Source organism: Geotrypetes seraphini, chromosome 1 (genome assembly GCF_902459505.1).
Source record: "Geotrypetes seraphini chromosome 1, aGeoSer1.1, whole genome shotgun sequence".
Classification (NCBI taxonomy): domain Eukaryota; kingdom Metazoa; phylum Chordata; class Amphibia; order Gymnophiona; family Dermophiidae; genus Geotrypetes; species Geotrypetes seraphini.
The window spans coordinates 328,969,155-328,986,959 of NC_047084.1; the positions used below are offsets into that span (position 1 = coordinate 328,969,155).

Genomic DNA, 17,805 nt, shown 5'->3' on the forward strand with positions numbered 1-17,805 from the left:
TTTCTTCATCTCTGCTCTTTGTCCTGCTTTTCTAGTATCATCTTATCCATTCTGTCACAAAAGCATTGATCAGATAGTTGTGGAAATCAAGTCTATGATTCTATGCTTGAATATTTTATCTCAATCGCATTCCAGACACCTACCACCTCTGATTCCATTGCTCACAACCTTCTACCACCTGAACCAAGAGATGTCTCGTTGTTGGGGTCTTTAGTGATTGGTTACTAACAGCAGGAAAAGAAAGGGATATCAGTAGTGGGGTTCAGAGGTGAGGGTATCCTGGAAAAATTGATTGAAAAAGCCCAATTCTTACAACGGCACTTTGAGCAAGTAGCTCTATTGTAACATGTAGCTGAAGCTCAAAAAAATGTTACTTGACTCTCATCTTTCAGTTATCAGAGAAGCTATGGAGGAATACAATCAGCAGCTGTTCTCTGCATGCTAGGTGCACGCTTGTCTGTCTTTCTTTTTATGAAAGAAAGGAGGCTCTGGTGACTTACTTATACCACCTGCATTTAAAGGTAGTGGTGTAGGGATGATGCCAGTGTCTCCTGTTATAACATAGGTATGTTGGTTAATTTCATAAGTTGCTGGAGTGCTCTTTCATTGTAATGGATCTATGTGTGACCATTTTTTAAGATTTAAATTTAGTATGAAAGACTAGTGAAGTTTCAGTACTTCCCTAGGTGGGGTTTTTTATTTTAGCCAAGTAAATCCTCTCTATGCCTACACTGCCTGCTTCATAGGAGATGGTGTGTTACACAGAATTTTAATTAAGGTAGGCTTCCAACAATTTTCTCAATAAGCTGGAGGTGTGTCTGTGGTAGTGAAATCCATATAGAGATATCAGAACAATTACTGCAGAACAGGTAGGCCTATAAACAAAATAAGGGTGCTACTCAGTCTACAAAAAAAAAAACACCCCAGAACGTATTCCGTCACCCCTGTATCTTTAAGAACTAGCTGTGCAGTGCAAATCTTGACCTAACCTGAGACACTGCAGCCTATGTACAAGAACCTTTCTACTTTTCTACACCAGTGTCCCATAATATACAGCCTTATGTAAAATAAAATGCTCTCTTCCTCCTGTGTCAGCAGAGATTAATTTAACTGATTTATTAACAGTAGACTGACACTGCAGAGGACTAGTCTTCCAGATCCAAGCAGATCGAGTTTCCATTTGCCTGAATTGAAAAGACAAGCTTGGGTAATTGCAGAGAAAGAAGAACAGAAGTACCAGCACTGTGGGAACAGAGAGAAAAAGTCACCCAACAATCCATGTGCACACAGGTGGTAAGAGCAGTCACAGGGCTGCAATTCAACATAGGGAAAGACCAAACTACCATTTCTTTCACTCATGCTTCTATGTATCACAGTTACTTAGAAAAAATTATGTTCTAGGAGATTGTGTTCTATCCCCCATTTCACTTCTTTCATTGGGGCTGTTACTGTTTCTTTCCATTAAAAAAAAAAAAAGCACAGTATCATTTTTAAAATTTTGTTTATTCACTGAATTTGATATATTGTCCTATCTGGTAACACCAATCAGAACGGCTTACAATATTAAACCATTATATTATAAAAACAATAGCAAAATAAAATGACATTAACACTACAACAAACAGTAATTTACTGGACAAACTAAAGTGGATACTAGGATATTAGCCCGCGATGAGCCCAGGCCGGTCAAAAGGTAAACAAAGCTCCCTGTGTTGTCATAAAGGGAGGGTTTCTTCAGGACAGATTGGATAGTGTAGATTTTCCAAAGAACTGGAATATGGCCAGAAAAGAGACCATCATTAACAGATAAAGAAAGTGGGAGAAGTCCAAGAGAAGGAAACTTGGTCCATTCAGATGGGTAAGTGATCAAGAGAACAGATTGTCTTTTTTTTTATTTTAAAGATGCTAATCTCAAGTAAAGTTAATGACAGAAGAGTGAAATTTGACTACAGTATAATCTCATTATAACGGACTTCAAGGGACCTGGAAAAACGGTCTGTTATATCCAGAATCCGTTATATCCAGAGTTGCATTTTTTAAAAACTTTATTTAGGTCAACTTGAAACAACGTTCAATCAATGAACCACAGTTACTGCACAAGCATATCAGCAACATCAAAACTCAGCAAAACACTGGTATGGCACGAAATGATTGCGAAACCCAGAACACTAAAAGATGTTCTAAAGCAGGTGTGTCCAACCTTTTGGCTTCCCTGGGCCGCATTGGCCGAAAAAATTTTTCTGGGGCCACACAAACGCGCAAATGCTGCAGCAAGACAGAGGAGGAAGCCAGCAAGACGGTAAACACCCGGGGCCAGCAGAGGAAAACACTGCATCGCCCTCAACCAGGGTCGCACAAAATACTTCATGGGGCTGCAGGTTGGACACCCCTGTTCTAAAGCATTATGTCATACTGTACTGGAAAGAAAAATACTCTGTCATTTTATTCTGGGCTGCATTTTGATACTATATCACCGGCATGCCAAGCGTTTTGTAGGCGGAGCCTGCATGTCCATTATAGCCGAAGAAAATTACAGCTAAAAGTGGCTCTCGGGACCAAAATAGTTGTCCATTATATCTGAAAGTCTGTTATACGCAAGTCCACTATATCCGATGATTTTCTGTATGTTTATAATGGCGCTCAGCCAGGACCAGCGGACCTCATCCGCTATAGGCGAGGTTCTGTTATAAGCGAGTCCGTTATAACGAGATTATAATGTATTTCAAAGAAAAATGGGGTGACAAAGGCCTGCTATTAGTGCTGAAAGGAGACACTGTTGGAAAAATAAGTCTACCTATAGTCATATCATTCTAGCTTACAGCACAATAGCTTACAATTCATCTTCCATACATTACTGTAATTTCTTTATGACCCCACTTATACTGTTTGCTGTCAGTGTTCTATTTCACAGAGTAATTTGCACAAATCAAAGAAGTAACCCTTTCATTTTAAACTTCTTACCTGATGATTTGATCAAATATACCAGAATTACTGCAATGTGAAAAAAGGTGAACAGGACTATTATTTCTCTACAACTATCATCATTTTTCTATTTCTACCATATCTTGTCTTCATCGTGTGGAAGGTATATCGTGCATATATTAACAATCTGAATTGATTAATCTAGGCAACAAATTAAAAAAAGCAGAGAGAGAAGTACACAGAAGCAGATACCAACCTAATGACCATATTACATTTGGCACACATTGGCGTACGTTTTCCAGCTGGGATATGCTCCGCCCTCTGAACCAGTGTGTCTCTCTCATTGAGTGAAAGCTGCAGGACAGGCCTGTTGCTAGGCATCTTTGTCCCAGATGAAGCATTACTGTTAAAAATCCTTGCAGTTACAGGTGCTAAAAAGAGAAAATTAGGATATTGGAATGTTTATACTGTGCAGATTAAGTATAATGCATATTAAAATCCAGACATATTCCTTTATATAATGTGCAACGCATGGAGAATTTCTTGTATTGCAAAACCTGGAAGTGCCTTACAACTCAGTTTAAACTCCACCCACACACCATTTTCCTTTAATCACAACTTTAGCAATTACTAAAACTATATATTTAAAACAGGGCTTTCCAAATGTGCCCTGGAGACTTCATAGCCAGTCAGGTTTTCTGAATATCTGCAATGAAGACACATGAAGTAGATTTGAATATCCTGGTGTCTCAGTATATGTAAATTCATCTCATGCATATGATATCCTGAAAACTTGAATGTCTGAGGTGAAAGGGAGGGGGTGTTTAAATCAGGTTTGGAAAGCTTTGATTTAAACTGAATCGTTACTTTTCAATAAAAAAGAGCCTACATTTATAAACATTTATATATTGCATATTTTGGACAACCTGTCAAAAGTGGTTTATCCTGAAAAATCACAAAATCATAAAATACAGGGATCTCAGAAATGCAACATAAAATTACCATTAAATATAAAACAAATATAGTTTAATGGCTGACACAGTGGTAATTCAAATGCAGACTAAAATGTCTGCTTCTATATCAGCAGCTCCTATTACTGCTCATGTTCAAAGCCTGAGTTAAATTTAACCCCTTTTTGTACGTGTTGATGACTCCTGAAGCAGTTTCAAATACAAAGGGGTGCTGAAAAGTTCTCAATCCAGCCAAGAAGACAACGATGAGGATATGGTTCTATCAATGTTCTGAAACAATGTTAAAACATAGAATTTCATTTCTGCAAATTGGCACTTAAAACACTTTTCAGCTAGTTGGTTGGGCTGAAAACTTTTCAGCACCCCCTCGTACCCTGGGCTGCTGACTTTGAGCGTAGGACTTTCATCCATGCCACAACATCCAATTTCAACCGATTAATTATAATCGCATGATTGTTGCAACCCCTCTCCTCCTTCCTACTAGCAGTTTGCGGCAGAGATGTGTCTTGTTATATGCTTCAGAAGTAGCTGTGCGAGAACCATGAATCCTACAAGAAATAGCGGCAGCCTTTCAGGGACCGACACAGGGCTGGGGGGGGGGGGGGGGAGCTCAAAAAGCTCTCTCCTGCTGGCCGTGAGATTGGCAGGAAGGGCTCAGCGCGGGATACACCGCTAGACTACCAGGGAAAAGGTATGTGGGTTTTAAAAAAATAATTAGTATCGGACAGGACGGGAGGGATCCCTCCTGTCCCAGCCTAATGGCAGGTCTGCAGCAAGTCTGGGAGGGTGTCGGGTGGTCACTGGGTGATGACCTGAATATAGGACGAGACACCCATTTTTGGGCCATTTTTTTGGCCCCAAAATATCATCCTATATTCAAGTATATATGGTACTACTCCTCCATGGGATCGTACACCCTATAAAGGATTTATATCTCTCAGTATGTGCTCTCTTATTGTGTATTGACTTTCCTCTTTTTAATTGGTGTTTTTTTCCTTGATTTCTGGTTTTATTATGTATGTTCACCGCACTAGCCTGTTTTTATTTCAGTAAGGGTGTTATATCAAATGCTAAATAAACACATATTCATATTTAAAGATTTGGTGGGTGAAAACTGGACAATGTTGGGCAAAAATCATTCCTTATAATAAAATGACAATTAAGGGAACTACAAGGCCCTTCCAAACCTTCACTGAAAGTGCTATGCTTGCTCACTTCAAAAACCTTCAAATGAGTTGCGTTTCAAATCATAAAATCATAGCAGTGCACTTCTGACAAACAACATTCCATTCTGCCCAGTTTAATTCAACATCAGGTTGTGCGCATGTTTCTGGAGACATGAAGTAAAGAGCCGATATTTGTATTATTCAATATTAGGATAACAAAAGGCAAAATCCTTAAAGGGTCCGTTTGAAGCACAGTTCTAAAATAGCACATTTTCCAAAGATTTGGTTTTCTCAGCCTCTGCAAGGGAAAAGAACCCCCCCTTAAAATCAGCAGACAAATTGAGACTGACTAATTTATCTTCCTATATTGAGTGAAATAGTGTGGTAGCCATATTACTTTACTGTTTTGAGATAATATATAGAATTAAACAGAAAATTGAGATAATATATAGAATTAAAAAGAAATAAAACAAAACAAAAAGAAGAAAGGTGACACCTTTATTGGACTAACAATGCACTAACCGCCTCTTTTACGAACGCATAGCGCAGGTAGTGGTGGTAACAGAATTCTTATGAGCATCGGAGCAGTTAACGCCACTGCTGGCGCTAAAACCCGTGCTATGCGTTCGTAAAAGAGGGGGCAAGTTAGTTCAATAAAAATGGTATTACCTTTATTCTTTTTGTTTTATTTCAATTTAGTTATATATATTATCCCAAACAGTGAACTAATATGGCTACCAGACCATTTTACTCAATATAGGAAGATAAATTACTTAGAAGGGCAACATATTATTGTTAACATTTTTTTTAAAGAAATTTCCACAGGAAATCATTCTTCAAAAGTTTCCCACAGAAAACCCTTCTTTTATTCTAAGGTTTCCCGGTTATCTGCATCTCCTCCTACTGTTAATTGTGTGGGTTCTGTGGTCCTGGTGGGGAAGGATTGAGGAACAGTTATTTTCTGTGGGAAGGGAAAGACGGAGAATTTTACTCTGTGCCATGTGATCAAATTACAAAAAAGGTAAAGTAAAGCTTTCCCCAGGCACATGTGGACCTAAGGTCTGATGGTGGTGATGGTAGGGCCAAGGATAGGGTGGACTTGAGAAAACTAGCACATTGATTTAATTTTGAAGTCCCTATACCTGCTTTTGACAGCTTTGACCTATTGCATGAGATTACACTCGAGCAGCTTTTATTACTTATCGTTTTCAAACCAAGTTCACAAAAGTGACATAGCAGATATTATATGAGCTACACTTGGTCTGTGGGGTTTTCAGAGGAGAGCCCTTTGGAGCTACAGTACAAACTGCCCTCACTACAGATCCTATTACCTTACATATGGAAGTAAAAGCCTTCCCACATGACATAAACCAGAAAGTTGATGTAACCAAAGGTTTGTCAACCAGTAACAGTAATAAAAAGAAATAACAGAAAAAAATATTAGTACTGGCAACAAAGCATACAAAACCATTAAGAGAAAGAGGGGAGGGTGTTCAAACAAGATATATGAATGCTATCATTTTCTGTTTTTCTGACTGATATGTCAACTGGTCAAGAAACTCATACTTGTGAATGCACAAGCAATTACAGCCCATTGGCTACCACCAGAGCAAGTAAATAAGCCCTTTTACTAGATCCTCAGTATATACATGTTAGGGTAAAAACTTGTAACTGTAACTATGGCCAGTTGTAACCCATTAATTGTATATTATTGTATGTTAACCTGTAACCCATTCTGTGCTCGTTGTGGAGAACAAGTTAGAAAGCAAAATAAATAAATAAGCAAGCAAGCTGCAGTAAAACCCTCCTTTAGTGGCATGGCATCGAGGAGGATTGAGACAAAGCCTGTGATAACGTGTCTGAAGACGCTGCTCATTATGTACTCCTTCGTCTTCTAGTTATTTCCCTCCTGAAGAAGCGTCACTCGAGCAAAATTCGAGTCAAGGGTTTACTGACACACAGAACTAAGGGGACTTTGGGATTTTGATAAGCGGAGAGCAGCATGAGAAGAATGATCTGCTTCACATAACAAGCTAAGTCAATATACAAGTTAGAAGTTTATCAATAGAAGTTTATTTAATGGGAGCGGAATGGGACCGATAACGTGCTATGATGGTCCCGGTAGCAACCCCTGATTAAATTCACTATTAAAGCACATAGGTTGAGGGTCTGAGCACTTATCACTTCACATTATTGGTGAATTTGTTTTATTATTTGCAGAAGACAGTCCAATTCAGGGGTAGGGAACTCCAGTCTTCGAGAGCCGTATTCCAGTCGGGTTTTCCGGATTTCCCCAATGAATATGCATTGAAAGCAGTGCATGCAAATAGATCTCATGCATATTCATTGGGGAAATCCTGAAAACCCAACTGGAATACGGCTCTCGAGGACCGGAGTTCCCTACCCCTGGTCTAATTGATACAGTTATATGACTGAGTGAAATCTGTGTCGACTAATGGAACCAATATAAATAAACCATTCAAAATATAATTCACCACGCAGAGGATTTAAAGACAGAGAAGGCAGATTAAATCATCAAATCATCTTAATTGAGGATAAAGAGTGGAGAAAAGACCTGTGTCCACAAGGGTCTCAGAAAAAAAAATAGAATACCCCCTAGACAAGCTTGCCTCAATTTAATTCAGTTCAATATTGAGGCAAAGCGACATCCTTGGTCAGAAAAACTCCATATAAACTATGGGCTCCTTTTATCAAGGTGCTCTACGAGGGTTAGCGCGTTGGACATTTCATCACGCGCTAACCCCCGCGGCACACCAAAAAAACGAACGCCACATCAATGGAGGCATTAGCAACTAGCGCGGCAGGCGTTTGAACGCGCGGTATTCCACGCGTTAACCGCCTACCGCAGCTTGATAAAAGGAGCCTATTGTTTTCCAATACTCTTTTCATTAATGTTATAATGTCCTTTGCAAAATCCTCAAAATAACATGCTCCACATATAAGGAATGAAAATAACTTATTTTATTTGAAATCCCGTCTACCGTGGCATTCAACAGAGAAGAGCAAAGTTTTTCATAACTTGAAGCTCAAATCATAAGATTTGCGGCTCCCAGTCCCCACTGTAATATAATTAATCCATTCCCATCATAAGATTTCCAACAGGGACCCCATTTCGCCATAGCTGCATCAGGGAAATCTAGCACTAGTAATCTCGCTTATGTTGGAGTTGGAGAAGCGAGATTACTAGCGCTATATTTCCTGATGCATGACCTCCCTGTTTAAGGCACTTAGATTTTCTCTCCCGTGGCAGCAAGTTAGTATGAACCAAAATCAAACTCAGGGAATATAAATCAAGTTTCAAGTTTATTTAAGATTTCATATACCGCCCAATCAGCCTTCAAGTATATAAATAACCGATCCCCTCCCTATATCCTTTTAAACTTAATATATTATATGTGAACTAACTTCGGAAGTGCTCAGAACCTGTAGGTAGGGAAGCTGCAAACGGGGACATGCCCCAAAATGCAAACCCCCCCTTGGTCTATCACTGCACTTCCTCCTACACTGAAAGTCTGTTTAAATAATATTATATTATTTTATTGTGATTTTCTTCTTTATATAAATTGCTTAGTACTTGAAATTCATGCTTAAGATTTCAATCATTTCATAGGAATGCTAAAAAAGTCCATAGCCTGGTGAAGTCAATGACACTGACTGTGATGGTGTTATCAGGAGCAAGTTAGTATGTACACGGGTTTGTAATTCACTTTACTGACAAAATCCCCTTTTAACTTGTTTTTTCTAAAAGTTTCAGGTTAACTTCAACTTGCGTTTTCCTGCACCATGCTAAAACTGAGGCTCAAAACATACAAATGCCAGACATGCACTTTTCCTTAAGCGTTGGATGGGTTTCATCATAAACCTTTTAGTTTTAGCTTTCTTTTAGGTTTCATTTATATTTATATGCGGTCAGTCTATACCTTTGGTAGCATTACTATGTTGCTACTTTTTACGGCCTTTTCTCCTTTTTAAATTTAGGTTCCAATCAAGGCATTAGGTACAGCGAAGCCCGTGTCATCTTTCATAGGTCAGTCCAGTTTAACAAATTTTCTTATCACTATAGTCTCCCCACCACGTAACCATTCATTTCTTTGCTCTTTTCACATCCACAATCATAGCTTAAGGAACTAAGATTGGTTCCACATCTCTTATGGTTCTCTCTCTCTCACTTTTTCTGGGATGTATGAGTCCCCCACACAATAGTTTGTTATTCACCATTAAGTCACAACTAAGGACCTGTTTTACAAAGCTACGTGGCAACAGCCCCGAAGCCCTTTAAATCTCTATGGGCTTTGGGGCCATTACTGCGCTGCAGACGCTAACGTGGCTTTGTAAGACAGGCCCTAAACTGTTTCAACCACTTATAAATGATAAAATTTGATTCACCATTTTTCAATGCACACTTTAAACAGCACTTGTCAATTCGCTCATCCATGATTTCATTCATTTTTTCACTCACTTACAAACGCAACACAAACTTTCCCCACAGGATTTCCCCAATGAATATGCATGAGATCTTTTTGCATGCACAGCTTTCATTGTGTGCTAGTAGATCTCATGCATATTCATTGGGGAAATCCTGAAAACCCGACTGGATTGCGGCCCTCGAGGAGGGACTTTGACACCCCCGCAGTAAGGCTATTCTTATGTTCTTATGGTACTGGTAGTAGTGATGGTTGACTAGTTTGCTTCTGTTTCTTTATAAAATTTGATATATTGCTATTTCTGCTTAGATGTCACATCGGTTAACAATATATATATATTACACATACATAAGGAAAGAACACAGTCAAATCTAAACAAACTAAAACAAAAAAAAAAGTAAAAGTAAAATAGGTAAATTAATTTCTAACATGAAAACATATTAGTGGTTGCAGTCTAAACCTATACTGAGACATGCCACAGATCTACATTTTAAGAGAGTAAAGAAAATCCCGCTGTCATGCGATATGTTGAAAATAAGCTTTATAAATATTATATAACCCATTTTTTCTTACTCACTCTCAGGAAATTCAGGTGGAACACTCCTAGAGCTGTTATCAGAGAATGCTGCCTCTGTTAGCTAGTCATCTTTTAGTACTCTCTCATACTTAATCTTTTCCCTTTTCACTATTTTATCTGCTCCTGCATTTACCAACTCAATGCACTCCTTCACGGTACTGAGGCAAGGTAATCAACATTCGCATTGTAGGCGAAGAGCACTCAGGCTGAGAAGGCCTTTTTAAAGACAGCCTCCTCAAAAGCTCTTACACAAAGTTTAAGCCCCTCCACTGCAAGCCTAAGTGTTGTTCCGAATCATGCATTTTATAAGGTGTATAATAATTACCACTCCCATCTCTTCTTCACCCGGGGAAGTTGTCCACATACATTGCATGTATTTTTATGTATGTACACACTTATGCAATTTTACATGTGGTTATTTAACACACTGATTTATACCAATGCTTTCTAAAACGATTCCTATACTCGGCGTATGCAAACAGACTACATTATCATAATTTATCGTTTGTACACGTGATATACTTTCTTCTCCGAGATCAATGTTAAAGCAGTTTATATTGAAGACAAACAAGGTTTGAAATTACTGGCTACGATATCATGGAAATGTAAGCCAGGGTTTACAAGGTCTACATTTCTAGTGTCTAAATTTGACATGAATCGCACCCTCCTTGATGGCTTTATGGCGCCAACGTCACTTCCGGTGTTAGCCATGCCTACAGTGGTAAGATTCCAAAAAGCACCTATGGAGGCATGATTCTGGTGCTGTTTGGTTTTTGTTTTTTTTTAAAAGAGCGAGTAGGCGCCTTGAAAATCAGTTTAAAATGCTGTTTAAAAAGTGTTTTTCCACTTAGTTTAGGCACCAGTTGGGTGCCTACTGACGCCTAAAAAACTAGCGCCGTTGATAGAATATGGGCCTTAGGGCCAGATTCTATAAACGGTGTCTACGTTAGGGGTCGCTAGGCACCCCAATTGCGGACACCTAACTAAAATACATACACAACCCAAATTATGTTAGTTAGCTTAAATCAGCGTCTCGCAAACTTTCCAGCCAGCAGCACCCTAAATCCAGTGCCCCGGCCGGAAGACACCCAGAAGTGTGTGGACGTTGATGCGTAACATCATCATGTCGAAGTCTGCGCATGCGCCGAGGCCCATCTGGCCACGAACTGCTTCGGTGGAGGGATCTGAGAGGTGCGAGGAGAGATGCAGGCCAGGAGAAGAGTCATCGGCAACAGCTGACTTCCTACAGGATGTGTCTCTTGGTGCAAGAGGCAGGTCCTGTAGGCATTAAGCCAGCATGGACGACTCCTCCTCGTCAGTATGTCACGGCACACCTGAAATCTGAGTAGGCACACAGTTTGCAATACACTGGCTTAAATGGTGTGATAATTTAGCCGGGTAGCTACCTGGGTACCAGGATAAATATGGCCAGTAAGCGGAGAATTCCTGGCAGCCAATATACATGCAAATATTCAGCACTAGTATTTGGTCAGTATGCATTTCTGAATAGCCAGGGATAAAAAGCCCAGCAATGGGACACCCCCCCCCCCAAAAAAAAAAACCAACAACAAAAAAGAAACCTCTGACAACTGCTATGGGCTGAATATTGATCTGAAAGATTCAGAGGTATCAAGCGCCCGTGGAATTAGTGTCAGATGCTTCAATTAAAATGGATGAAGGGTTCAAAACTTATTGGGGCAGAAGGGAATGTATTTATGGAAAAGAACAGACAAGACACCTAGATATAATGCTTTTATAAGCCTGGTTGCCTTGCATTTCTAGAGGCACTGAAATGTTTTTAACAACTGGGGGAGTCAATGATTAGAAGTAATTATTTAAGGAAAGTTTTGCAGCACAGTACTATATACATGCACTAAATTTTAAAATACTTTATCATGACCTTGTCACTAAACTATTGTAGTTTATCTATGACCAATTATATTGGAGACCTTTGGTAACAGGGAAAAAGCTTTGCTACTAAATACAAAAGAATTATTTTTGATTAATGGCAGTTTTCCCTTCCAATTTTCAAATACGAGATAATGTGAACAGAATATACACCCCTAAAACTAACCTCTCAAAGATTGTAGCCTTGACAAATCAAGATATCAATGTGATAAATGTGGATCTGAGCAGCCTTGCACAGTCAAACACTACAACATGGGCAAAACACATTACTGCATGGAGAATAAGTACTTCCCAGAATGCAATAATACTTCAAAGTAACTTTATCTGTTCTATTCACTAAAGGAAACCAAAACCAAACAAGCTATGACATCAACTTCATGGAAGCAATACCAACAGACCTGCTGAACAAATACTAACTGAACAGTATCCTGTATTTTATCAAAGATTATTTATAAAACATTTGGATTTGCTTTGTAAATGCCCTTGCAAAAAAAAATGCCCATGATAGAAGAGATGAACCAACTATAGAAAGAATCTTCCCATCGGAGTATATTACAAAAATATATGTTGGTCATTGAAACCCAAGTTCTAAAGATGTCCCTATAGTGCTATGAAGTACTGTATACTAATCTATGTCAATGTCCCTATCAAAAATGGCCCTCATGACAAAAATACTAATTTCAACAATCTCAAAGCAGTAAATTAGAAGAGGTAGGCAAATGTGACAACAATCAAGTTACTTCATGCCAAGGCCATATGTTTGAAATTAGGGTTTTATTATTTCACTAGTTTTTTAGCCCGTTACATTAACGGGTGCTAGAATAGATGTGTAGACTTAGGCATTTCTTTCTTTCTCCCTGGCCCCATCTATCTGTCTTTCTTTCTTTCTGTCTCTCCCCCATGTCCAGCAGTAGCCCTTCTCCCTTTCTTTTACCACTAATCACACCCCTCCCCCCCAAAGGAAAGCAAGATAGTCCCCCAAAGAAAAGCAAGATTACTCCCTGGGCCCCTTCCCCAGCACACACCCCTGCCCTTTACCTAAATCAATGCACGATAGTTAACAGCTTCCCCAGCATATACCCATCACCCAAAACAAAATGCAAGTATTTTTTCCTGCCCAACAAACTGCTTTTTTAAAAAAAAAACAACAACAAACAACCTTTTCTTCAATGTCGGTGCCTTCGCCAGCAACCGTTGAATGCGCATGCTATTACTATGGAGGTGTTCCAGCTGTAAGGGTATTTTGCTTGTTACAGTACTGCACAATCTTTGAATTAAGTGAGAGTGGGTATGTGGTGCAGTAGTGGTATTTCCCTCCCCCTCCACGTCATCTCTTGCCGGATTTTTTTTTTTTTAGTGTAAAGGTGCCCAGCAGCTCCTCTCAGGATCCCTGCCTGCCGCGGCTTTGAAATAAACTTTGGTCGTGGATTGAAAGTGAGTCGGCCAGAAAGCTAAAGTCCTTGTGCACTGAGCAACTCACGATCTTTTGAATTTAGTTGAGTGCGGGTATGTGGTGCAGCAGCGGTATTTCCCTCCCCCCTCCATGTCGTACCTTGCTGTTTTGGTTTTTTTTTTAAGTTTAAAGGTGCCTCTCAGGATAAAATTTGGGCGAAGTTTGGGCGTGGATTGAAAGTTAGCTGGCCAGACTGTGAATGTGAGGCCGTTGTAAGTGTGCATGCGCACTCCTGACTGCCACAGACATACGGATCACGGAACACGCAGGTAGGAGTGTGCATGTGCGCTTAGCGTTTTATTATAGTAGATTCCTGAGCTACTTGACCTTTTCTCCAGCATTATAGCAGCCAGCTCTGCAATCCATAGTTCTTTGATTTTATTAAAAAGAAAAACCCCTTTGGAGCTATTCTATTGACAGGATAAATGTCAGTATCCCTGGTAACAGACAACACATGATGTAGAGATGGATATGGCATCGTGGCATTTCACTAACCAAGCAATGCTCCAACAGTGAAAAAAGATCAACAGCAACTTTTAACAAGGTTCCTTGATCCTGTTCTTCATGATAGGCTAAACCACCCCCTAGTGCTGCTCGATTCAAATCGATTCGCTGATTTAAATCAGGTGAATCGATTCGAATCAATTCAATTAAAAAAAAAATCAACCTCCCAATTCAATGGCCGACCCTTCCCCCGTGCCTTCCTAAAGCAGGAGCTGCAGGGCTGTCTCTTGCTGGCCGTCCACTGCTGCTCCTGCTTGAGAGGGGAGGGTCGGTCAGAAAGGCCTCCCCCAGCTTGCCCGCTCTTGCCTCCCCCAGTTTCCCCGCTCTTACCTCCTTTAGGCTATTAGGGCAGCCTGCAGGCTCGCTGGTATTATAGTGATCTCTGCAGTTGCCCGTGGTCCTCAGCGGCACGTCCTCTCTGCCGCAATCCTGTAGTGCCTGATCAGAAAACAACCAGACCAACATGGGACCAACAAGATTTGAAAAATGACCAGACAACAAAATGTAAGAAAAATAATTTTATTTTCTGTTTTGTGATTACAATATGTCAGATTTGAAATGTGTATCCTTCCAGAGCTGGTGTTGGACCGCAAACATGAGCTAGGATTTAATAGAGAGGAAAAATATTTTTTGTTTATTTTGTTTACACCACAGGACCAGTGTGGGTAGGAGAGGGCAAAGGGGGTAAAGAGGCTATAAAATAAACCCACCAGGATGTTTGGAAAAAACTACCCAATTGGGCAGGAAAATCGAATCAAATCGAAATTTTTTCTCCTGAATCAGGCAGCACTACCACCACCACAAAAAAAGGAGTTCTAATCACATATATCACAAAGAAAAATAGAGCGAATAACTGGGATAATCTGAAACCAGGACATCAGTTAAACAAAGTGTGAAGAAAAAAAAGACCCAGATCTAACTGCACCTTCCCATTACTGAAGTAATAATACAGTAAGGGTAGGGGCCAAACATCCATCATACATCAGAAAAAAACTCCACACAAACCGATACACCAGTAGCAGATATAAACCCGCTCTCAAGCAGGAATTAAACAAGGGGAGCAAGAAAAAAGCAGACTTTATCTCGACTCAGATGCTCTTCATACAGTTTTTCAACATCCACTGCTAGACAAAAATACCTGTGACAGGGACGTCCCTGTTTTGCCTCTGCTGTGTCAGAAGGGAGTCCTGCTCAAACCACTGACTCTGCTCAGAATGATAGGTGCCATCACCTCTTATTTGGGTCCTAGTGACTAATTTGGGCCCTAGTGACTAATACCCATCCGGATACAATACAGGAACAACAACCTAATCATCGAGAACCACTCTTTTTCTAATTACCTTCCCCTAGCCTCCAAAATGAAGCTAATCTCACAAACACACACCCAGATCATCCTATTGATAATCCTTATAACCAGTTGGAAGGCAGTAGCAAACATACCCATTTTAACCACTAGCTCACTTACGAACAAATCCCACCACCCAAACAGGAGAATCTCAACAGATGGAAGCTCGAACCACCAAACCAGCATTCAACACCCTAGCACCCCAGCATGGGGAAAAAGGTCAACAACCCCGAAGACAAACTTCACCATCATCCTAAATCACTCATATATCCTAAAACGACTCACAACCATCACACAGAAATCACCACACTTACATGTGCCTACTTAAACATCAGAGCCTTAGGCTCAAAAACATAACATATAAAAAACGAAAACCTAGACTACCTCTTCCTCACAGAAACCTGGCTAACATCAGTCACAGATCCCAGAATAACTGAAGTCTGCCCTCAGGGATACAAAATAATAGTGAAAAAAAAAGAGGAGAGAGGATTAGCAATTTTAATCAAAGACTCCCTAACCCTAAATATACTGGGAAAAACATCGACCCCATATATGGACCTTCTAGCCTGCCAACTCTCAGGCACCACACTAAAAAAACTCACTAAATTGCATGCTCTGCTACATAACACTGGGAAACTGGACCACAGCAAGACCCAAACTTGAAAATTTCATATACCCAAACTCAATAACAGCAGCATACAAGCATACAACCTACTCCTAGGAGATCTTAACCTACATCTTGAAGACCAAGCATCCAAACCAAACTTTCTTTCATTTCTCAACGCCTTATCTTTTCCAAATTTTAAACCCACAAACTACTCATGAGAAAGGACACCAACTTGACATCGCAGCCTTCATGATCCACCAGCTATCTATTTCAGAAATTCAAATATCTAATGGAACATGGTCCCCATCCCTCTGGTCAGACCATTACACATACACCTTCAACATCAAATGGACCAAAAACAAAACCACATCAAAGTCCAAAAAAGTAACATACACCTCACGCAAACACATTGAGCCCACCAAATTCTGGACAAAAACAGATGAAACAATCCAGGAATGCAACCCCAAGGACTTCATTTCACATTGGGGCAAATTAGGCACTAACACCCTTGATGAACTAGCCCCACTACAAACCAAAACTAGAACCAGCAGACGATCAGACCCATAGTTTGACAACAAATTACTCCTACTCAAAAGACAATGCAGACTAGAAAGAAAATGGAGAAAAACCAACCTAGATCACACGAAAACTGCCTGTTAAAAAATTAACAAACAATACAAACTACAACTAAAGAATAAGAGAAAAGTATACACCACCAACCTAATAGGCACAGAAACCCAAGACACCAAAAAACTATTCCAAATACTAAAAGATCTAACTGACACCAAACCCTACCTGACCACAAACAATACCTCCCCCCTCAGCCACCCTCCTAGCAGAACACTTCAAGAATAAAATCACGAATGCCAGAGCTACCCTCAATTGTCCCCCAGCCCACCTAACTGAACTCACAGTACACCCCACAGAAAAAGAATCAACTGCTGCAGATAGAACTTGGTCCCAATTCCAATATACAATGGTCCGAACTCAACAAATTCTACAAAAAGTACAATCATGCATCCTGTGACCTCAACAACTGTCCATCATACCTCCTATCATCATCCAGCACAAAATTGTGTACTCTACTCCTACACTGGATACAAACCATGCTCACAGATGGCCTCTTTCCAACTGACCTCAGCGAAATCATCATAACCACAATCCAAAAAGACCCAAAAGGACCAACAGACCAACCATCCAATTACAGACCAATTGCTTCAATATCCCTATATGTAAAACTAACAGAAGGTCTAGTGGCCAAATTCCTCACCAACTATCTAGATGACCATAACATACTCCACCCCACGCAATCTGGCTTCAGAACCAACTTCAACACAGAGATTCTACTAGGCGCTCTTATTGACACAGCCAGACAACACCTCAGCACAAGTAAAAAAAATGCTGCTCATACAACTGGACCCAACTGCAGCATTTGATTTGGTAGACCATAGCATCCTACTGCAAATTTTGGACGCAATAGGTATCGCAGATAAAGTATACTCATGGTTTGAAGGTTTCCTAAAATCCAGAACATACAGAGTAAAATCGAATAAAGAAAAATCAGAACCTCGGTCCAATCCCTGCGGTGTACCACAAGGATCCCCAACTCTCTTCAACCACTACACAGCCTCCCTCGGTGCATACCTGGACAAACTAGGCATAACCTCCTATAGCTATGCAGATGACATTACCATTCTCATACCGTTTGATCAAACAAAGCCCTCCATGACAGACACACTACACCGAACACTAGAAACAGTAGCGAATTGGATGGAAGATCAGAAACTGAAACTTAACCCAGACAAAGTCCCTACCTTAACCAACCTAGAAATCAACTCAATCAAGTACCCCATTCAAACCACCCTAAAACTACTAGGAATGACAATAGACAGATGCTGCACCATAAA

At 40.1% G+C, this 17,805-nt stretch overlaps 1 protein-coding gene across 11 annotated transcripts in view; it reads right to left on the reverse strand.

Annotated features, from left to right (window-relative positions):
* PDLIM5 (PDZ and LIM domain 5) overlaps positions 1-17,805 on the reverse strand; it is a 468,176-nt gene that overhangs the window by 56,265 nt on the left and 394,106 nt on the right. For all 11 annotated transcript variants that reach the window (XM_033957971.1, XM_033957962.1, XM_033958049.1 and 8 more), the window contains one exon: positions 3,179-3,353. In XM_033957971.1, coding sequence (XP_033813862.1) covers positions 3,179-3,353 — 175 coding nt within the window. The remainder of the gene's footprint in view (positions 1-3,178; positions 3,354-17,805) is intronic.